Source organism: Anarhichas minor, unplaced genomic scaffold, assembly GCF_050575085.1.
Source record: "Anarhichas minor isolate MPS153535 unplaced genomic scaffold, ASM5057508v1 ptg000026l, whole genome shotgun sequence".
NCBI classification, from domain to species: Eukaryota; Metazoa; Chordata; class Actinopteri; order Perciformes; family Anarhichadidae; genus Anarhichas; species Anarhichas minor.
This window is the reverse complement of record NW_027466472.1, coordinates 9,421,630-9,446,143: the sequence shown is the minus strand read 5'-3', so window position 1 is coordinate 9,446,143 and position 24,514 is coordinate 9,421,630. Positions and strand designations below refer to the sequence as shown.

The window sequence follows — 24,514 nt, the reverse complement described above, 5'->3', positions numbered from 1 at the left end:
ACCCCTCCCGCCCAGGACAGGGTTACATTTTTCTCTTCAGAGTTGCCCACACACACGAACTCTATTCTTAAAGTGTTCAGCATAACAAACCTGAATTATTGAACCCTTGTGTTTATGTTTGTGATGCCCTTATCAAAAGGTGTATTGTTAGTTTAGCTACCTGCATCAAGTTTGAGCTTGAAATGAGAAAATCTTAAATAATAAAGTTTACAGCATTAAAAGTTTAAAGGGGAACTTCGATATTTTCAACCTGCACCCTATTTTCCCAGGTTTTTGTGTCTAAGTGACTAATCAAGACCACTTTTAAAAATTGGCCTAATATTGAGAGAGTCATATTTACATTAGCAACATTTTCCTATAAAGGAAACACAGAATTGCCTGTTAACAGCTAAAGTCTAACAAAAAAAATCATCCACGGCCCACATTCATTGAAGATGGTTAATCTTTATGTGACTTGAACTTGAACAACATATTTGGGTGCAGATCCAGCCAGGATGGACTGAGACAGAAATCGGACAAGTCGTATACAGAGAAGAGAGAAATCGATGAGAGGAATGCAGTTTAGCTTAGAGGCAGTCAACATTTTACCGCAGGACAATAGCCTTGAATGACACTGAGCACTCATGCATGCGTGTTTGGCTGAGTTACGGGCTCAAGTCTTTGCATGGTAGATTGATGATGATGTTAGTGGTGTCACCTTGGCTACAGTCTTATCTGGTCCCAGACATAACCCGTGTAGACCTCCTTCGTTTGGAGGCCTAGAGAAGGGTTAAAGGAATGACTGTGCAATGAGGCCGAATTTATCCAAAATACAGAGGATACAAACATGTACAGGCATTATCCTTATAGTGTACAATATGTTCAGTTGAAGTTGTTCAAAGGCATCTTTAAGCTTTTCTTTCTCCTTCAGTTGTGTCTCAGTTTGATAATTGATATTGTTTTAAATGGATGAAATCATCAGGCCTTTGCTAGTCTTATATGGCCAGTCTAATGCAAAATGTAATGTATGAATAATCCACATGACTAATCTTAATGAAAGTCGTGTGGTAGTTGCATTTCCTAGTGCTTAAAACATCTGTTAGATCTTGTCTATCTATCTAACCCAGCAATGCCTTAGTCACCCTGGTAATCCTTGACTTCTATTGCATTTTTTATTTTTATCTGGAAGAGTTGAAAGCGATTTGATAATGCCATGATTACATTGCACTGAAATATGTCACCTATGATCCATTCACACTCATTATCAATAGGAAGGTGACCGTTGATGTTCAGGCCCACACATTAAAAACATTTAGCACACTGTGAAATCAGTACTGCCTTAAATATCCTACAGGCCAAGTGTGACCTCATTCTTTTTGAGAGACATTTGATACAGTGGTGATGATGAACTCACTTGTCCACTTATGAACTGGAATCAAATATTCCTGATATGTTACTCTCTCAGTTTGAGTATTGCAAACATGGGTCATTTGGGCTGAGGACTCAAGAGATGTCCCCTTTAAGTTGGGCAGCTAAGGTGTGGGAATGATAATAATGACCAATAATTAGATCTTAATCCATGGTTGATTAAGACCAAATTTAGAGGAACTGATGAACTGTATCAAATAAATATGTAAATGCAGGCAATCTACTACCATGCAATGCCAAAGGATTACACAGGTTTTGGGAAAGAAAGGCATGAATTGATTGTCAATATGTTTACAATAAATAGGTTTATTCATGCTTTAGAAAGTAAGTTGGTTTACTGTTGATTAATGATGATAACGGAAAAATCGATGTGGTTCCAGGCCTACGTCGATTATAATCTGATTGATAGTAAGATGTCATACTAAGTGTTTTGGAAGTCTGGTTTTCCCATAATGACAACCTGATGGCTTCCAAAAAGAAGAAGCAAGGAAATTCCTGCTATATGTCTGTCTTCTCTCTTTCTAACACGTCCACATTATTAGTAGACAACAATCTGGCCTGGTCTACACAAGAATGAGCCACGTCCTGTTGTTGACACGCAATTGTTCGGCCACCGACGAAGCCGACAGCCTACGTCTGTGTCGAGACCCGGGGTTTTTCAATGGAAGTGCTTCTGTGGTCATGCTAGTAAGTTGGACTTCAATGCGGTGGCAAATAGGATTGCACCGACACAGAGCCTAATGTCAGAGTGAGGGAGTGAGTCTAGGCTGTCCGCCAGTGTCTCTTGTAATGGTTCAACGAAGTGACTCAGACACAGTGCAGCAGTACAGTGAGATAAGTGAGGAAAGGTTGAATATTACTGAGGACGTGACATGTGTTCATGCAGTCTGGTGAACAAGCACGTAGACTCGCCATCAAGAGGGACGGTCTGAATTTCCATGTTTTATAAAGCGGTCTAGTAGAAGGTTATCTCTCTGCTCAGCCGTTACAGAATCCACCCTCTGTTGGGTCAATGATTGATGTTAGTGGAGCTTTGTGTCCCTAAAAACAGGCTTTTTTTTTTTTTTTAGTATTCACTATAAATTATGCTTATAGCCACGTTGTAAGTATCCGTCAAGGCTTCGGCTGTTCAAATTTGTAAGGCGATCATGCTGAAATGTTGGGTAAAGAGAATTTGTATTTGTGAGGCAGAAGAGTGTGCAGGGTGTGCAGAGTAAAATGAGGAAGTGTAAATATCAATAACTTCTCTAAACAGTCTGAAGAAATGGAGAATCGGACTGTCGTTACTTATGATAATTGACATGGAGGTCACATAATTAGGTGTAAACCTTGCTGTGCATGCCTATAAAAGGACGTCCCTTAGCTTCACCAATGAGGAATTGAGATAATTAACTTAGCAATGAAATGGGACAAACAATGCAGTCCATGGATGAATGCAGATATGCTTTCGTCCTTGTCCACTGTAACCTTTTTTTGTGTAGATACAAGAGGAAGTAGTGTGACAGTGGTGAAATAACTCATGATGCCATAAGGGATTAAATCCATGATTTATTCCATCATGTAATGTGCCAAGCTTGACTCTGACGGGGCTTTGAAGGGCCTTTCTCGCAGTATTTGACTTTGTTGCCATTTTTCATTTGGCATATATTCTATCTGGGCTCACGGATAATATTCTGCACTACAGATAAGTGCACTAATACACAAAAGACCGTCTATATGATATCAATAATGTCTTACTGAGAATGAAAATGCAGATTTTCTTTCCCTGTCACTCTCCTTCTCTCTTGCTTTTCTCTCATCTACCTTACTTCCTGCACCCGCTTCTTGTCTCTAACGTTATCTCGTCTCCCCCCCCTCATATCCTCCCTTTCTGCAGGTGGTGCGCCTGTGTCAAAACCCCAAATTGGCTTTGAAGAACAGCCCCCCTTACATCCTGGACCTGCTGCCAGACACCTACCAGCATCTGCGCACCATTTTGTCTCGCTACGAGGGCAAAATGGAGATGCTGGGGGACAACGAGTACTTCCGGGTCTTCATGGAGAACCTCACCAAGAAGACCAAGCAGACCATCAGCTTGTTTAAGGAGGGCAAGGAACGCATGTACGAGGAGAACTCGCAACCCAGGTGAATAAAGTAGATATAGCTATATGAATGTTAATGAAGTGGATATGATTCTAGAGGTGAACGGTGTGAAAGTGGCTCGATATGTTCTCTCTCCTCAAACTGGTTAGCTGATGAAGCCATCTGAAACGGGTGACTTCGAGGTGTGAAGTCTTCGCAATAGCTGCTGTTTCACGATGACTTCACACCTCAACTTCATTCATTCATTCAGTTTGAATATTAACGACCGCGCAAGCACAAAATGAACAATTGCACCCATCCCCAGCTTGCAGGGTGGTTGTAGCTCACGACGTATCAAAACAAGAGGAGAGAGGTGTTGTGGTTTGATCATGTGAGCATCTGCGGTCACGATGACGCTTAATCTACAGCTGCCTGCCTGTCTGTCACTTTGTTTTTGTGCCTCGCTATCTCAACCATCTCCTTGAACATTTTCTCTTCATGTAGCTGTCTTACTGTAATGCTCCTTTTATGAAATCGCACAGCGTCGACGTCTTTCTCTCTTTCTCCCGCTTTACGTTTAGTTATCTGTCTCTGTCCCTCTGAAAGCAGACACACAAGTGTACTAGAAAGGTACGCGTAATCAATGAGATATGCCTCTTGTTTCCCTTGTTTAAAACGTAATGAGAAAAGGCATTATGGTGAAGACAAAACAGCACAGGAGACAAAATGAAGCTTCTTATAAGCACAAAGTAGTTGTGTTAATGAGTAGGCTCTGCGAGATGCAGACTAGCTGCTGGATGGAGCTGTTCTTATGCTCGTATCACTGCAGATGCCTTTTGGTTCACTGCCTGCTTTGGGCAAATGCTGTCTGACATAACTTTAACTGGCATTACGTACAATATGTAATGCATTAGTAAGAGAGCCCTCATTAGGTTTTCTGTGAATGTTTCAGACATTATGCGAGCCAATATCAGATATTATCCCAGTAAGGGTTTTCTCCAGAACCGCCTCTGGGCTGGGGGCTTCCTACAGACCTAAACACAGGGAGAGGAAAGCTGTGCGCTGGGTTCACACTGGACGTGGAAGCGCCACGAAGATATGGCAATTGTTGCGCGAGCAGAAGCCTGGCCGTTTACACCAGAAGACAATTTCTTGTCTTTTTGTCTATGTGTGTATCTGCGAGTTGCGCTCGCTCTCTGTTTAGACACAACTGACATATATGTGGAATAAGTACCTAAGTACCATTTATGTCCTTTTAAAGTATATAATTAAAATTGTTTATTGTAGAAGTTTTTTTTCTAGCTAGATTACTCTCGGGCACACGAGAAAATAGACCAGACGCCAAAACTGTCGCTGAAGATCACAAGGCGGACCCGGACGTCCGCAACACGTCAAGTGTGAACCCGGCGTACGGGGGTTATGAAGATGTCTGTAAAGCTGGTTTGAAAGGAGAGAAAAAAAGTCACCTGAATATCATTGTACAACGGACATTAAAAAGAGTAGTGCTCATTGGTAGGCGACTGTTTTCTGTGGCAGTGAGTCCTTGAGAGTTTTCATTAGTTATTTTTATATTCCAGTTGCTTCCTCTTAAGTTTCTTTACATTTGTATTTAACTTGTTTGAACTGTTTCCTTGTTCGGACTGTTTTGAGAAAATGAGGTAATAGTTTTATCTAGCCAGTACTAAGTTGTACATCCTCTTCATGTTGCTCAGTTCCTCAGTGAGGTTGTTCTTTCTCAGCTACCATGACTGTTGTCGTGCAGACAAAAAAAAACCAGAGAGAAGAGGAAGCTGTATTGGTTCAGGGTTGTTTTTTTTTGCCATTTTTAACTCATTGCAATAAGAGGCTGCGTTGAAAGAAATTCCTGGTTAAAGGAAACACACGCACACAGTAGCCATGCAATACACACAAAGACTGCTATTGTCTGTGTGGAGAAGGCAGTGGCAGTGACACGAACCAATTGGTATCAGCCCACTTAAGAATACTATACAATGACGTGGAGCTTCTAGAGAGACTAGTATGTGGTTTGGCTGCAGCTGAGCTCAGCACATGACTTTGACTGAAAAGTTAAACAGTAAGGATAAATATTATCTCACTGCAGAGAGAATAGTTTGATAATACACTGCTTTCACTTGCCGTGTTTCTATTCACGTATTTAATGCACAATGTATGGAAATAGGAAAATCTGATGAAACTTCCTCACATGTGGAAAAAAAGGTTTTTACGCTTTCGAGGTGGTTTTTGAGGTTGTCAAAAAGAGAGACGATGCATTAAATAAGATATGAAAGCGGCTTTGCCATTTAAATTCGGATGTAGCGAACATTTACCTCACATGACTTTATCAGCTGTTTCTGCTGTCGTGGTCTTCACGGAATTTCCAAAAAAGGCGGAATGCTTTTCTTTGTCTCCACCAATACAGACGACATGAAAGAACTAATTAAAACTTGCCCAATTGAAATTACATTTTTCTCTCGTACATGGGTCAGATAGCCAAGCCGACTTGTTTTGTGTCAGATTAATGCCGTGTGTAGTGAATACCTACGCTGTAGCAGAGTTTATTGGCTCCGATGCAGCTGATGGAAACATGCTTAATTCACATTTCTCTTTATCGACATTTCAAAAGTTGGCTTGAAATTTGCTTGACAATTCAACAGAAACACGGCTACTGTGTTCTCCAATTTAGCATTAGTTAAAATATGAGAACACTAGCATCAGTGCTCGATAGTTATTGACTTGCAATGACATCGCATGGAACTCCACTGTAGTTTAATAGCTTTTGTCAAGTCAAGAGTGAAGGACCCGAGCGTTGCGTGAGAGCCCTAAATTCTGTGTGGGTGGATATGCTGTGTTGCCATACAGACTTTTCCACTTTGTCTTCTCCAGCGATTTAGAGCCTCTTTTTATTATTACTTTAAGATGAAGTAGAGTTAAGGTAGCTCAGTAAAAGCATGGGTCTGTTTTTTTGTTGAGTCCAAGTCTTGACGTATGTAGATGTTAAGTTGTGTGTAAGGTGTGACCGATATTTACAGTGTTTTTTGTATACTTATGGTGGAGACAAAGAAAAGGCGTTTGGTGTTGTTCACAGTAGATGAGAGTGAGGATGAAAGTGAGTCTACTGTGAGAGAGACTTGAGTATGTACACTGACGGCACATATTTAGTCAGAATCAATACAACGCAGTCATCACTTCCTCCTTGTTTGCTTCACTTACTTCCTCTTCTGGCTTTACACTGCACATGCGAGACATTTTTCGGGCCTCAGAGTAGACAAAGAGGCATACAGAAATGAGTTGGGTTTCTATCTATTTTCTCTTACTGTGTACCCAAGTGTAAAAATTATTTTGTTTATTTTGGCCCGGCTGGATATTGGTTGTCGATACCTTAAAGGGACAGTGTGTAACAATAGGGGGGGTTTATTTGCAGATGTTGAATATAATAGTCATAACAATGTTTCAATCGGTGTAGAATCACCCGAAACTAAGAATCGTTATGTTTTTCGTAACTTAGAAAAGGCCATTTATATTTAGGTGTCTGTAGCGAGAGAATTCTCGTTTTTACGTTATTTGAAAGGTAGGGATGCTCTCCGAAACCCAGTATTAGATCTAAATAATTAAAGATCGTACTATCGATAAACCCGATGTTACTGGTGCTTTTTACTGTTATTGTCGGGCTGAGCTCCTCCAACTACACACGAACAGATAGCTCGCTGTGGTGAAGTGAAGGATACTCCAGTTGATGGCGACTACGCGTGTTACTGTACGTGCAATAAAATATTTGCAAGCCAATACTTTATCAATACATCTGTGAACATGTTAAACAACACTAAAAACCTAATTCAGTCGTTTGCACAGCAGGCACATCAGGCCTGCTGTTTGCACAGCAGGCAAGATCGGCTAAAAGATTATTTTGGTAATCTTCTCTGCCGGCTGACACAAAGCAGCCAGGAGGACAGAGGAAGGCGGAATGGCTGATACTGACGGATGTCTGTGTTTTTAAATTCTTTATAAACTTCACTCAGAAATGTGATTCATTTTATTGACATTGTCCATTTGTTTCCAGTGAGATACTAATGGCTTTATATAGTGACTTTGCTGTTGTAAACATAACTGTTGCTGCTCTAGAAACAATATTTAGCTATATCTAAATTATAAATAACTTCTAATTAATTTCTGAATTTCCCTGTTATTTATAAGTAGGATAAGAGTAGTTGTACTAAGACCCTAACGATGCCTATTCCTACCTCTAGGCCACCGTAGTTCTACACGCTTGGAAAGGGAGGGGCTGATCTGTAGGGTATTTAGTACCACTAGATGCCACTAAAATGTACACACTGTCCCTTTAAGGTAACCGAAATAACCACTACCAAGTAGTATCAAAATCTTTTCCAGTCAAACGATACCTGCATTCTAGAGATGCACTGATGGCTATTTTCTTTGCCGATTCTGATATTTTCTGATTCCGATTTTCTAAGAATTATAATTGATCGCAAGGCTCCAGACTAACATTCTTCACAACCGTAACGAAAAATTATTTCAACCGTCCCCGTGTCATTAACTGTCAAAAATTCTTATTGTTAATATTTTGCTTTATTGTCACCTATAGGGGTTATTTCCATAAAAACACAATTTAAATGATAAGTATATTTTCTTATTGTTATATATATATATATTATAATTTATTTATATTAAAATACTTTAAAAAATCTTTAAAAAACTTTGAATGATATATTATTATTTTTATTAATATTATTATTGGAGCAAATTTTTGTGACAGCAGGGGGCATTGAAAAAAAACTGCGGTCAAGTCAGACAATTTTCAGCTGCCTTCAAAGAATAAACAGGAAGTCAAAGAAATAGTTGCATCCTGTTAGATCCGATCTGCAGGCTATTTATAGTTTGCTGACCTTGTTTGGATTTATTCATGTTTGATGCTCGTTTTAAATATACGAGGTAATATACTAGGTAAATATTCTACATTCCTCTGACAGCTTTTGTTAAGCTTTCAGACTGTAGAGGCCGATGAAATACAAAACATGTTAATAGCGTTTTGAAATACAATTATTCAATTGTGTTTGCGCAAGTGTAATGGGCAAAAAGTCCAAAATATGAGACTCTTTGGCCGTTCACAGGTCACGGCCGATCAGCTGAAAACCGGCCTGTTTAGATCGACTGATAATCGATCGCTGCATCTCGAATCCCACATCACCCTTTTCTGTCGACCCAGATCTAGAGCTGAAACAGTTAGTCAACCAAAATAAAGTTAATCTGTAATTATTGTGTTGAGTGAGTCATTTTGTGAGCTCAGTTTCTGGTGCCAGCTTCTTAAATGCTTTACTCTGCTTCACATCTATCTAAATGGATTTTGAACTGTTGGGACAAAATGTGCAATTTGATGACCTCACTTTGAACTCTGGGAAATTATGATTATGTTGTTTCTCCCAATATTCTCACATACCAATTAATCAAGAAAAATAATTGCCAGATTAATCATTAGTAAAAGAATATTTATTTTGTCTATAAAGTGGCCAATGTCTATGACAATTTTCAAGAGTCCAAGGTGACATCATCAAGTTGCTCGTTTGTCCAACCAACTGTCCAGAATTCAAAGAGTTTACGATCATACATGACAAAGACAAATCCTAATTTTTGAAATGCTGCGACCAGTAATATATTTTCCATTTTTGTTTGAAAATAATAAACACGATTCATTTCATAGGAATGACTAGTGAGTTGTAACTGTCTGATGAAAAGGTTTGGATAATTGTTTGTGTTGAGAACATGTTCTTCTTGGTTTTAACACAGCTGCTTTGTCTATAGCCAATGTGTTGGTTTATTTAGGAGACCTGTCTGTTATACATTACATTTTCTACGGTCCCTGAGCAGAGTAATACCAGAGAAGGATTGATCAGTGTGTGATCCCTTGAACCCCCTCCTCCATGGGTCTAACCGGATACTGCTTTGACCTTTCTGTTGGTCTGTTTGATCGTCATGCTGGGCCAAGCTGCCATTGCATCCTGACCATCGTCGTTGGGTCCTGTCGGCCGCAGGAAGTGGTGGGTTCATAGGCTGCAGAAAGAGACCTGGAGGTTAATAACGTGTTTTGGATATTTTTTGTAGATTGGTGTATATCTCTCATGGCCATGTATTTTATCTGTTGACAGTGAAAGGCATTGTGGCTGTTGGCTTTGTTGTAAACAAAGTAGTCTTCACTAGAGCGGAGTGGTATGAACATTTTCATATTTCAGATTGTTTTCTTTGTTTATTTTGACAAAAATTGTGATGTGAACAACTTAATAGAAACAAATAGGTCAGGTTTTCAGCTTTCCTTTATATTTTATATAAATGGCGGGGAAATTGATTCTTAGTTGCATCGTGATTCTCTCTTGAAAGATTATGTCTCAATGCAGAAAAGTAAATAATAGGAAATTTAAAACCCAATTCTCGACATGATTGCCTGTGACAATTATTATACCCACTGGCTTAAAAGGTAGTGCATCTATGGAAGCATTTTGAAAAGGGAACCTGGACAAGAACAGCACTGTACGCAAGTTGTCTAACTTCCATCTGTTTCAACTTTTGTGTTGATATAAGATGATCGAAGTCAATTATTTTAATTTTGGATCGTTGTGTATGGAAATAAGATGTATTGATGATAAATTTATAATGGAATCGTGAGGTTCCTAAAAATTCCAACCCCTAACATTGAATGTTGCATTTATTCTGATGTAATGTTTGTAGTTTGTAATATTTGAGGATGGAAGTCCATCGTGTTAAAATAAAGCAAAATAGTCTGGTGGTGGCAATATCTTGGCTTTGCAGCAGCCATAGTTAATGTGGTTGAAATGTTGCCTCTCTCTCTTCCCAATGCACACATTTGATGATTCTAGATATTGGCTTTAAATTATTTGTATTTGCTTTGTGTCATTGTAAGCTTCATATTTGTGGCTCTTGGTCTGTTGGTTGGCTAAAACCAGACATTTAAACATGTCACCATGGACTGGAAATTTTGATGGAAATGTTCACTACTTTCTGACATTTTAAAGGCTAAGCAATTACCCGTCGAATTAATTGACAATAATGGTTAAACAGTTAAATCCACACATCTTCTAGCCCTGAACCTCACTGCCACCATCATCCCTACCTTCCTTTCCTAACAGCGTAGAGCTCCTATACTTTGCACAATAGAAACATGCATTCCAGACATGCTTTAGTGATATCATGACAATAGTCGGTAGGAACAACATCCTCAAACCTCTACTCATTCTGCCTTCCATGCAGCTGAACTACAGTTTAGTCTTCAGTGGCCGGTACCATGAAGAGCCTTTCACTCAACAATATGTTGGATCCATTTCTCTTTCCTCATCATGACAACATTGTTTAGTAAGTTACTGCTGTTTGAAAATATGCATACATCGAAAACATGAAGGCTGTGTGTGTTTTACGCCCCAATGCCAAAGAACTCTTGATACGTGCACCCTTTCTTTCAGTGGGTCAGGTGCTTGGCACTGTTGTGTCCAATGCCACCACACAGCTATGACTGCTGTTGCTACTCGTTACAGCACCTGGTTGTCTGTACATTTATGTTTTGGATATAATTCCCAGAGTTTATTTTTGTTGCACTAGTTCGGGTCACATCTTGCTATCAATCCTAAATAAAAAGATCAGAGCATGAAATTAGTTCTGCGGCTGTTTACAGTAAAGTGCTCCGGTTTTAATGTAGTCAAGCTTTTGTGGACAGAGATAAACATGGCATTGTATGGTACAGAACCTCTGGTATTTGCAAATGTCATTTGCACCCATTCTTATTTTTGGTTCATCAAGAGAGCGCCGTCTTAAAATATGACTTCCTATTTTCTGTAAACGAACATGACGTCAGTGACGTCCATGTGAAACAAAGGTCCGTCTCTGTGAGCGCAGCTCTCGGCTTTGACGATATAAACTCATCTTATCACCGCAGCTATATAAATCTCAAGGTGATTTACTGTAGTGTATCCAAGCTTCTACTTTTAGCCGTTAGCCTAGCAGCCAAGTATCCATCAGTGCTGGCAATGGAAAACACCTTTCACTCTTCAGAGGTTGCGGATGTTTCCGCTTCAATTACATTTGCTTAGCTTGGGGCTCTATGTGCAGATATACGCACGCACGCACACACGCATAGCAGAGCATCATGGTTATTTATGTCACCATGGTATCAGTGAGCAGCCGACTCATGTAGTCCTCACACTATTAGATTATGGTGATTAGCATGATGCAACCCACTACCTTCTTTGTCCCTCGGGGTACAACAAACACTTGCTGTTTATGCATACAGAGATAAATGAGCACAGATATGCACTAAGATATTACTAGTCAACTGTGGAGAGAGGATTACGCTTAAGAGTGCTGCTTTCTGTTGTTTTACAATCTTTATTTCTTCTTTTCACAATAATCTGAGCTGATCTAATTGACTAGAGAGATCAAAGCTTTGAAAGAGAGATTAGATTAAAAGCAGGGTTGGTGATAAACTTCAAAAACATTTTTTCCTGACAGCATGATGGAGATCTGAGAGTTAAATGTATAAAGTGATAACTAGAGCAAAACGGTAAACCACAATTTCAAACGCATAATTCACTGTTTCCTAGTACAGCAGTTGCATTTATTTTTAATTTCTGTGTATTTTTTTTGTAGTAGTATTTACCACATTATTATATTCAGTGTCAAAAATAGTATTAACCTCAGCCCTACGAAGCGGGTGCTCCCTTTGCATGTGTGTCACGGTGTAAACTGATGCAGGCAACTGCAGCTTCAATTTTGCATGCTTCCTAACAGATCAAGATTGTGCCCAAATGTGATCTGACAGACACTGAAAAGGGCACGATCTTAGGAGTCAGGAGGATGGGTTTGAGCATCGCTGAGTAGGGTTGTTAAGGTCTATTTTAAAGTTGTTGTTGTTTTTACATTGAACTGAGCGAGAGGATTGGGAATGAATTTGCTTCGTGGTTAAATACTGGTATATTTCCATTCAGTTGAAATAACTGTGCTGTAGCCTTCTATGTGATCAGTGATCAGCGCCTGTGATGGCTGCCACAGCGTGAATGCTTTACATATGACCGGACTAGCACAGTAAAAGCTGTGTTGACGTGTTGGAAGTCGCATCATGTTACCTGCACTGTATGCATTTCCACATGCACCTCTTGATCTTACCATTGCTATCTGTAATATTGAACACTGATCCACTGACAAATGTGTTTTTAAAGACATCAAGAGTTGACTGACAAGAGTTGTGCAGACCTGTTATACAATTTAGTGGTGCCAATTAATTGAGTGACTTAGACTGCATTCAAATGGATGTGAAGGGCTACAGTTATCCATGGTTCTGTTTTGCTGGTCTGAAACTGTGGTTGTCTTGGTTGTCAAGGGAACTTAATCCTGATTTAGCTTAGTTCATCTTATAAATTGTTGAAAATAACTCTCGGTAGCTTTGGTACAGGGCTCAGTTGGTGTTTGATCTACATTTCCCTTTCAGCCTTGAGCAGGAAAGATAATACAGCTGCATGATGATATGACAGCTACTTGTGACTCTGCCAATCCAGACAGGCTCTCATTCTGTAAGGTTGACCCTCGCTCGCTGGGCTGGGGTGTATTAGTGCAGTGCGGGGCTGGCTGGCTAGCTGCGCTACTTTATCAGAGCCAGCAGGAAACAGGAAGGGAGCAGCCAGCTGCAAGGTCAGAGGTCAATCTATAGCATGAGGGGGATGGTGGACAAACAAAAAAAAAAAAGGGTTTGGCCTGTTGGTTAAGAATGAGTGAGGGACTGAAAAAGAAAACATTGTAGACGTGTGACGATCTGAATCCAGAGTAGGTCAGCAAACCGTTCTCTGTATGGCTGTAGCCCACTGACTCTGCTTTGTCCTTGCCTGTGCCACAGAGGCTTAAAGAGCAGCAACAGTTGTAGGAGCGCTGGCTACTGCCCAGTACACACACACACACACACACACACACACACACACACACACACAGTACAGAGCTGGTATTGTAGGATGGAGAGGGACACAGACTGGGAGAGATGCTAAAACAGATATCAGCTTGTCCTGCTACTTAGGAGATTAGATTCCAACCTGTATCTTACTTAGAATTTCAAATTAATATTCAGCGAGCCTTCTGTAAAGCTCTTTCTATCATGCAGACAAAAAAAACCACACAAGGTCCCTCATTCACTGTGTAAATCTTGTGCTAGAGACAGCTGTGCCACCCTGTGACCCTAATGCCAGTCAGACCAGTGTTCACTTTCAAATTCATTCTCTCTTATAACGGCAAACACCCACATATCATATGTGAGACTCAAGGGACTAAGTCTATGTTGACTCACTGTGTGTAGGTATATGTTGCGTGTAGATAAACTGGTGGATATCGGATTCTTTGGAAGCGTTTCCCAAACCATATTGACTTGAGGCTTGTGACTCCTGGACATTGTTTTAACGTGCTTTGAAGTGCACATATCACATGTTTGCCATTTCACATGAAGCATCCTGTGCTTTTGTAGGTGTGGTAGCTTACCAGCCTTAACAGCTCCTCGTGCGTGTGACAAACTCCACAAGTTAATCACTGTTTTTTTTATTTGTTTTTTACTTTTTGCGTTAAAAGAAAATTTATCTTCTCAATCAACGTCTCATTATGAGTGATGGTGTCCTATGTGAACATATAATGTCCTGTCGCGTCACACATTTTCAGCAATCATTCACTGTTTCCTACTTTTCCATTGTGTTTAATTGTTGCTTTTTTTTTTACATAATTGTAAACTGAATTTATTTGGGCTTTGGACTAATGGTCCGACACAAGACATTTAAAGGTGTCATATTAGCTTCGGAGACACTCTGTCTAAAAAATGTTATAAACATCAATCTTTAGACAATTAATTGATCGTATAATCTGCAGATTAATCAATAACTAAAATAATTGTTAGTTGCAGCCATAATTGCATTTTTTGGGGGGGTTATTATATGTTTAGAAAACCTCACAGTAATGATGCAGAACTAAAGAAGCCACATATTTTAAGACGGACCTCAAAAGGTTGCCCTTCGGTCTGTTGAAGACATGTAACATTCAGCCCAGCTTTCGCCTTTTCATCACAAAATTTCAGTTCATCTTGTGCCCGAAGAAACTGTGACCCCCAAGAGAGAATCTTCAAACGCATCACTGGCATAAGTGTAGTTTAATTAGAAAAATAATTTAATGTTGGGTTTGAAGAGAGGTTCAGAGATGAGTGGATGGTTGACTCATAAGACGGCAAACTAACCAAAATGTGGAAATGAAAGCTTTCAATGAGATGTTAATTCCATGTATCCTCTTAAGAGAGAGGATGCATGTCTTCATATGATTCCCCTGTAGATGAAAGCAGAGCAGGAGGGGGGGGTCATTGTATCTTCACAGGGTAGAGAGAGGTTGACAGGAGAATGGATGAGGCTGCAGCTTTAAGGCTCAATAGGCCAGTAGGGTTAGGAAGCAGAAGAAGCAGAGGAGGACCTCCTGCTGAGATGATAGCTGCTGCAGAAAATACACAGACATGCAGCGTCACAAACGATCTGTGGAGACACTGGAAAGGGAAGACGTTCACAGCTACAGCCGCATGAGCACCTCGGGGGGACGAGCCACGCAGAGTTGAAAGTCTCATTTTCCACATGGCATCACTGATGAGGGTCGCCCTGACTTCAAAGACATACAGTCCTCGCATCTGGCTTCAAGTCTTTTGCTACAGATTTCAAGTGGGTAGAGCAGTTCAAAAGATTAGATATCCAGCTTCAAGAGTGTTCACTGTTTAATGATCGTTTACTGCTGAGAGGGTATAACTGCAATGCTTTTATTGCAGTTTGCAAGCATTGCATTTTCTCTTTCAGATTCCTGTCTGCTCCCTCTGAGGTAAATTATTACCCCTAACAAGCACTGGTCTATTTTGGCACGTTTTCAACCTACACTAATCCTATTCATCCATCTTCAGTCACTGTCGTCCTTCCTCGTTCACTTTTTCCACTCCCCCCCCCCCCCCCCCCCCCCCCTCGCTCCACTCATAGGAAGCACAGTGCCGTGTAGGGCAGCTGCAGCGTAGCCACGCTTTCATTGCCCTCTCTCTTGTGCATGTCAATTCACCCTGCCCGACAGCCAAGCACAGTCTTCCCTCTGTGCTGCCTCATAAATCATGTCCTTCTCAGCATAACGCTTCTAATGCTATGATGGGGTGCAGGGCTATGGTGACATTGTGCAGCTTTGTTGTCTCGTCTCCTTAGTCTCCTTTGTTTTTGTACACTCTTCTCTTACTTATGTGAGCAGAAAGCTGGCCTTAAATAAAATGTATTTATTTTTTAATACCATCCATCTTATTGCGTATTTTAGAAACCTTCTAATGGAAGTCTAATGTTTTCATTTGAATAAAAACATTTGTAAGAAGTAAGGTTAAGCATTCACGTGGCCTGTTATGTGTGTCAGAACCAAATTGAAGAGTCACTGAGTTTGCCTTGTGGAAAAACAAATAAAAAGAAATTTAGTGCCATGTCAAGCTCGTCATGTGTTTCTCTTTTCTTGGAACTAGTATAACAAGTATGGAACCCATCCACTTCTACAACCACCACACCCATCGATTTACCACAGTGGCAGCAGATCCACATGCAATTTTTAAAACTATATTTGTTTTATCCTCTTAAGGTAAAGAATTATATATGACGTATCAGGAAACCTCAATTTATTATTTATTTTTTATTTTTTTATTGGTAATAGTCAACGTTTTTTCACCAAAGTAGATTGCAACACAGTTCTACACACAGACATTGTTGAACGTCTTCCCAAAGCTACCAATGGAGCATGAATGAAGTGATATATCTCAGAGAACTGATATCAACCCTGACAGTTAGATTAGTTTCAAGACTAATTCCCTACTGAAGGAAATTAAGAAACAAGTTAAAACGAATGAGAGAAGAGGGATATTACAAACGGAGATGTAAGGATTCCACCTCTCGACTTGCTGATGTGTTCCTTCTGTGGAATTTATCTTCATTCATCTTCATCAAACACCACCAATACGAGGGGATAATGTCTCTTTTGGCAAATTAATTTGGAAGCCAAGGGATGTCACTGTCACCTGTTTATAAACATGTATAATAAGTAATACTGTGCATGCAAGAAGTTTTAGGAAGTACATTTTTGCATAAATGTCAAGCACACATTTTGTTTTTTTCTTCCGCCATCAGGAATGCAAAACAGGTTACTATTTATATATTTTTATTTTGTCAGTATTTCATTTGCATGAGAAAAAGTCGGTTCATGTAAACTTAACAATGTTGGCAGAACTCATTATGTTGTCATTTTCCCCTTTATTTGCAAGCTTAATGGCCTCTCCCTCTAATGCCAACATTAATAATTCATCATCAGTTTGGTGCAAAGTATACATTTTAAACTACCCTTTTCATGTCCCCAGCCTCCCCCAGATTCACTTTTTTTTTTTTTACGGAGTTGGTAGTTTAAGACCAGTTTACCCTCACTACACGTTTGGGTTTACCAGGTCTGTCCGACAGCCTCAGACCACAGAGTCGATCATTGATCTTGGCCCCGGGTGTTCTGGTACCATGTACAGCCATGAACTGCCCTATGCTTGAACATAATGTTTGTTCTGGTCAATCCATGACTACCACAGAAGTCCAACAACAAAGCACCACTTGGGTTCAGATCATTCAGGCAGTTCCTACCAATTACCCCCCTCCCAGAGAGGGCAAGAAGGCCTGGTACGAACTGCTATTCGGTGTATAGGCGCAAACAACAGTCAGATAATCATGGTCTGGCACCTCCCCTGGGACGACTTTGCCTTGGGAGACCCTACCTGGACTTCTGATTAAAATACTAATGTTGCTATGCATTTCTCTCTTAAAGCTGTTGTATTGGCTGATGACGCTGTAACCTCAATGCAATGATAAAAACGTGAAACCTCACACTCTACTTTTGATTTCCACAGGCGGAACCTCACCAAGCTGTCGTTGATCTTCAGCCACATGCTGGCTGAGCTGAAGGCCACCTTCCCCAACGGTCTGTTTCAGGGGGACAACTTCCGCATCACCAAGGCAGACGCTGCAGAGTTCTGGAGGCGCGCCTTCGGGGACAAGTGAGCCCAATTTTATATTACTTTTTACACAATGAATATTATATCACCGCAGTGTTTCCAAACTTGCATTCTGGAACCTTCGTGGGGTTCCTTACAGGTTGTTCCCAAGAAAAAGAGTTAAATGACGCGAAGAGAATACAAATAAGTGACATCTGAGAGCAATAGTTTTAGTCTCCTTGCTCTTCTTTCACAGTAGTCACAGATGATGAATATCTTCTCTGCAACACACGTTGGGTTACTGAATACAGAGCTCTGTTGACATGTGTTTTTTGGGGGGTGCTCGACATTTTACACAGGGGAACCCATGGTCTCTACAATCACACACATTTGAGTTAATTCCCAAGTAAACAGCTTTATCAGATTTATTTCTGTGAGTGTTGTCATACAAAAATAACTCAGCCACGTGGAACTACAAGAACATTTTAATAGCTGGGTTTTCCCCAATACTACATTCATTTCCCCATTCATGAGATAGTTGTGTGGCTTATATATCTTACATTTTCATCAGGAACTGACCAACAACATAGATAGATATGTACTTTATTCATCCCCAGGGGTAAATTTGTCAAAACATGGGACAATTTGCAAAAGATTAGTACTGTATTTTGCAAATGTTGGCCTAATTGCATTGAAATTAATCTGCGGTGCAGCTGTGGCTCGATCCCCGGCTCCTCCAGCTCCTCCAGTCCGCATACCAAAGTCTTGCTTGGGTACGCCACCGAAACTATGAAGGCGGCACCTTGCATGGTAGCATCTGCCGTCAGTGTATGCATGTCTGTGGGTGGGTGAATGATGACATGTTGTGTACAGCGCTTTGAGTGGTCGGAAGACTACAAAGGTGCTTTACAAATGCAAGTACCTTTACCATCGGTTCGTATACCTGGTAGCTGTCTCTTTAAAAGATTGCATCAGGTTAGCATAGCATTCATGACCAACGACCCTCAAAGCTCTTTTTGGAAATACTAAAATAGCGCTTACACAAATAGCATTTCCTGTTTTCACTTGAATCTTATTATAATCACTGCGCCTTTACTGCACGTAGGGTATGCCGCAAGGCAGCACGCAGGTCGTCTACATTCAGTTATTTATGATGTTTTGATGTTCGATTTCAGTTTTTGCAAGGGTATGTCGTCATGCGTTTTTGTTTTGTGTGTTACAGGACGATTGTGCCTTGGAAGATGTTCCGTCAGTCGCTCCATGAGTTTCATCCCATCAGCTCAGGACTGGAGGCCATGGCCCTCAAGTCCACCATAGACCTCACCTGCAATGATTACATCTCTGTCTTTGAGTTTGACATCTTCACCAGGCTATTCCAGGTATTAACAAACACACACACTCACACACACTCCCTCTCTAGGTGAAACAAATTTAATTTGAGCAGCACATAATGAACTTAAACAAATCTGCCACTTCTTTTTTCGGCTAACTCTGTCAACTTGTTAGCAGGATGCCTGCTGCTTTATTCACACTGTCAGACGGGAGTGAAGTTGAAACGTTCCTCTGCTATACTCAGCCAGTACAGATGCTTGGCAATCATTGTGTCCTCTTTATGGGGTGTCTGTTGCTGCTTCATAAGGCTTCAGATAGAGAGTCACACTGAGATCCTTCACAAGGACAATCATCCTTATTTGCGTTATCATGTCATCATTATACGATCGTTCTTTCTTACTGCTAGATGAATAATGAACAGCAAGGAAGAAGATTTGTGGAATAAATTCCCTGGACGGAAATCTAACTAACTTTTGGGGCGGTAGAGTCAGTAAATTAATAGTTAATGAGTTGTTTTACTTTGCCATACCCGGACTCAACTTTGTATTTGATAGACCGTACTTATGTAATGTGTAGCATAGAATGCTGCAGCAGGAAGGCTTTGAAAAAGAAATGACAGAGGGAGGGGAGGGGTTTATCAGGCATCATCTCCAGAGCTTGTCCATAGTATGTCGTGCAAGCATTTTGTATAAACATTGTAATTACCACACTATGTTTATGTCCTCGGTGACATTATCCCCTCCAACTTGTGTGCAGAACACCGACAGGCTTAATGAAGCCTAAACAGATTACAGACATTTCCTATGACACTTCCTCACACAGTAGAAGCCCTCCTCTAAATGTCCTCAAATGCAGAATAGGAAGTGAGGCTGTGGCCATTTTGAGCTCTGTCCTTGATGCAGTAGTGTACTGGTAAGCCCTTCAAATGTTTCAAATGTTTCATGCAGTGTCTTTAGTTGTTCTCTTTAGTCAAGTGTAAACAGAGCAGGTGCAAAATGTACCCAAAAAAAGTATAATTACTAGATGCGACAATATCTGCTGACAATATGAAATGAAGTCAGTAAACAGCACACTGCATACTTTAGTTCACTAACCCCGCCAGTCTCCGATCACATTACTCTAGAAGGGTACAAGAGAGATGCGATACAATATGTCTAACATGAGTTCAACTTGTCATACTGCGTGCAAAAAGTATAAATAACCAAAGTATTATTTTAATTTGAGCAAATGTGGTGACACTACGTGAGAACAGCAAAGCCCCTCTTTGTGATATAGCCGAATAAAAAGATGTGAGTTGTTGTGCAGATTGAACCGTGCCCGTTCTTCTGCAGCTCTTTTTTTTTTTTTTTTTTTTTTGTGCTGTATGTGTTAATTCTACTTCCTTTCACACTCAACACAGACTGGTGAGCAATTGCGGAACCACCTACTTACTATCGTACTCAGTCAGCTATGAAGTGTTAATTATTTAATATTCTTTGCTGCAGTGTTCACCCCTTGTTGTTTGGGTGGCTTGACTTGATTTGGGTCAGGTAGTTTTTAAAGAAAGAAACATAAAGTTGACTTTTCCCTGCTTCATATACAGAATGGAAAGCAGTCTGCTTTTGTCCATTTCACCTCCCCCCCCCCCCCCCCCCCCCCTTCTGTAGCTCCAGATGGTATCGAATGAGTTGCGTGCCAAATTCTGCTTTAAGGACTTTTTAACACTGCTTGACCCAGGTTGAAATCGTTGTAAATCACACTGAAGTTCAGTAAATTGGCGTCTGCGTCATCCCCGATGCAATATATTTCTCTATTACTCTGCTAACACTATGATTGCCGTGTGCAATCACTCGCACATCTGATGAGTCACTCGTTCTCGTTTGTTTTTTTATGTGTAGCCTTGGTCGTCCCTGCTGCGCAACTGGAACAGCTTGGCAGTTACTCACCCGGGGTACATGGCCTTCCTCACCTACGATGAGGTCAAAGCACGGCTACAGAAGTTCATCCACAAGCCTGGCAGGTGAGACATACAGATGCACACATACACCTTGTAATGTACTTATCCTTTATGTCAAAGAGCAGCGGTGAGTTTTAATGTGTACGATGTCTTTGCCTATCATGTATCTTCTCTCAGGTTCATTGATGACTGTGACAATGATGTAATTACTTTTTAAACATCTATCCCATTTATCTTTCTCATGTACAAATAGAAATGCATTAAAGAATGGGTTATCAATTATTCAGTTATGTCAAATGCTTTTTATGTAATTTGCTTTTATGTGTTTTATGTTTGAATCGGATACATTTTCTTTGAAACTGTTTCATTTGAACTGTGTTCAGTGCTTTTTTGTTGATTATGCACATTAGATCAAATGTGGCTTAATGTTGTTGTTATATTGCCACGGGGATGTTCCCATGCATAATTCAGCCTACATATTTGCATATAGACTTCATTTCATAAATAGGTATATGCATACTTGAAGAACATGTTCCTTTGTGTGCACCATTTGGGAGACACTCTCCTCTATTTGATCACTTTTTTCCGTGTAACACAGAGTGATACAACTCCAGCATGTCTTATTTCTCATGTCTCTCTCTCCTCAGTTACATCTTCCGACTGAGCTGTACACGGCTGGGCCAGTGGGCCATCGGCTACGTGACAGCAGATGGCAACATACTCCAAACGATTCCCCACAACAAACCGCTCTTCCAGGCCCTCATAGATGGCTTCAGGGAAGGATTGTGAGTCCACTGGCATTTTGTTTGGCACGCTTGTATCTGTCATTTTCTTGAGGATTTTCATCTAGACCTCTAACTCTGTGGCTGGGTATTGGTTTTCATAAATGAAGTCAAGCTTCCTGTCATATGCAGGGCTTCTCTTTTTCTGCCATTTCCCATTTTCTTTCCTCTTCTCTCCCCACAAAGCATTGCATCTCTGTATAAACTATGCAGCTCTGCTTTGCATCCCATGATTGAATCTGCCTTTCAGCTCTAAACCAATCCAGCCATATCATATTGCCTGTTCCCATCATTCCAGTGTTATCATAACCAGAATAAAACTGTTGGTTTCTAATGTGCAGCTCAGTGAGTGGTTTAGCTGGCTGGCATGAAACTCGTCTTTTTATGCCAGCGTTGATTGGTTGGTTTAATGAAAGCTACAGTTGGCCGGCCACAACCTGTAATCATATCCTGATTTAAAACGAAGAAAGCCTGTACAGTAGGTCGCCTGTATCTATAACATAATTATAAGTTAGTAATTACACCATCTGACCCATTTGTGAAATAGTCACGTACTGTACATGCATCATCTTGGTGATAATATTAAAACAAGTTGCCGGATTGAACAAATGGACTGAACAGATGTTTTTTTATTGCTGCAGCGCAGCCTGTTGGGTATTCATTCAGTATAATCATACTCACTAATTATGACGAGAACTTTCCTTTTCATCTCCAGCTATTTATTCCCCGATGGCCGGACCCAAAATCCAGATCTGACGGGACTGTGTGAGCCTTCGCCTCAAGACCACATCAAAGTCACACAGGTCAGAGCGGCGTGCGACTCAGACTGAATCCTCAGTCTTTAATGTATATTCTTGCTATTCTTCCGCATTTTATTGTCAATCTCAAATGGCCTTTTCTTAGTTCACACACAGCTCAGTAAAGTAAAATGATGCAACAGTCCACTGGTTCATTACCAGAAGGAAGCAGAAGTAGAAGATATGATAAAACACCACACGGGAACTGAGTTTGTCAAAGGTGAAGTGGCTGATTAACCAAAAATATTTAAACAAATAGCATTTTTTTCTCTCTGACATTTATGTTTAATAAGTATGAAATATGCAGCCTCCGCTAATGTAAATGCAGTGAAGGCGGCAGAAGCATATACTGTATGTTTCACGCAGAGCATTATGATAAAGGTATATTTAAATACATATATATATATATATATATATATATATATATATTTAAATGGATATTTTGACTTTAATGTTGAGTTATCTTTTTTAAAGTTCACTGAACTTAAACAGTGTTGTGTTCCCCGAGTAAACTGTCAAACCCTGTGTTGAACATGGAATGAGCTTAGTGAAAATAAATGGTGCCTTTCAGAATTTGATAGTTTTGTACTTCAAGCTAATTGGTCTTTTGTCAGCGCGAGCTTCCTCTATTGTTGAGCAGTACAGGAAACCCCATCCGTCTTGCAATAGTTCATACTCTCATTAGAGGACACACCTTGTTAAATGCGCCACACACATTACTGTGAATTGTAAAATGTTGTCCAGACCAGTTTCTTTTTTTTGTTGTTTTTGTCTTTTTCTTCTCAGGGTTTTGCAAAGGTGTTTATGAACAGACTCACTTTGCTTGAGCACAGAACTGAAACTAAAAATACGCCCCCACATTTTAACTTGGCTCCTGATCTCTTTCAAAAATGATCTCGGATCGTGTTCGTGCCGTATGATGTTACCGTGTTTGGCCGCCGACACTCACAGTTGTCTCATTTCTTCTTCGCCTCAGGAGCAATATGAGCTGTACTGTGAGATGGGCTCCACTTTCCAGCTGTGCAAGATCTGTGCCGAGAACGACAAGGATGTGAAGATCGAGCCCTGTGGTCATCTCATGTGCACCTCCTGTCTCACTGCCTGGCAGGTAAGCGTGTGGGTGCATGCAATAGGTTTGTGTGGGTTGATTGCTCCGAGTTACATCTCATAACTCGCACCTTTTGAGAGGACAACTCACTGCTGAAGTGTTGTTCTCTGAGGATGTAACACACATAAAAGCACGTAACCTCCTTTCATCTCGGTGTGCTATTACATCTTGCCTCTCTGCCTGTTACAGGAGTCGGAGGGTCAGGGAACGGGATGCCCCTTCTGTCGCTGTGAGATTAAGGGTACAGAGCCCATTGTTGTGGATCCTTTTGACCCCAAAGACAACAGCGGGGGGTCGTGCAGGGTCCTATTCGGGGCCGAGGGCGCTCCATCACCCATCTATGACGATGATGATGACGACAGACTTGAAGACCCCCACCTCATGATGAGCAAACTTGCCTTCTCAAAGGTAATATTGTGGAAAGACCTTGACTTAATTTTATTTGTTTGTCTATAAAGTTTACAGTTATGACACCTAGCAAGCTGTTTTCTTCTTCATTGATAAAACATTGAGCCCCTGTGGTCAACTCGTGGTTCCTACTGTTCTCTCCTCTTCTCTCTGTTTGCCTGAGAGACTCGTCTCTGTACTGATGAAACACTCCCTGCCTTGCCCTTTTCTTTTTTTTGTGAGCTTCAAGCTCACGGCTCATATCTCAAGTCTTTCATCTCCATCTTTCATGGTGCCAAGGTAGCAGCTCTTTTTCTGTGCCTCGGTATTTGATATATGGGGCCGTCTCCTATCCTCCATCTTTTATGTGCCTCTGAGAAACTGTGAGAGCATTAGTCTGCTTATAGAGTAGGTGAATATCTGAGATCACACACACTTTGATGTGGTCCCTGGAATTTCTTTGGGGCTTTCATTGCTAGCCCGGCCTCTTTCTCATCTTTGACCATTTCTTTCGATGTACACTACGAAGTACTCTGTTCTACTTCATAAATAATTTGTTTGTTTCGTGTTGAAACAAACCGAGTCTTGGATTTGTTTATATTTGTCTTTTCTTTTTTTTTTTTTTTTATGTGCTTATTTATTAACTTA

At 40.6% G+C, this 24,514-nt stretch overlaps 1 protein-coding gene across 1 annotated transcript in view; it reads left to right on the top strand.

Annotated features, from left to right (window-relative positions):
* Positions 1-24,514, top strand: part of cbl (Cbl proto-oncogene, E3 ubiquitin protein ligase) — a 34,224-nt gene that overhangs the window by 2,249 nt on the left and 7,461 nt on the right. Inside the window, exons 2-9 of the mRNA XM_076100003.1 lie at positions 3,284-3,531; positions 17,441-17,587; positions 18,747-18,903; positions 20,734-20,855; positions 21,440-21,577; positions 22,290-22,377; positions 23,348-23,479; positions 23,669-23,887. Coding sequence (XP_075956118.1) covers positions 3,284-3,531; positions 17,441-17,587; positions 18,747-18,903; positions 20,734-20,855; positions 21,440-21,577; positions 22,290-22,377; positions 23,348-23,479; positions 23,669-23,887 — 1,251 coding nt within the window. The remainder of the gene's footprint in view (positions 1-3,283; positions 3,532-17,440; positions 17,588-18,746; positions 18,904-20,733; positions 20,856-21,439; positions 21,578-22,289; positions 22,378-23,347; positions 23,480-23,668; positions 23,888-24,514) is intronic.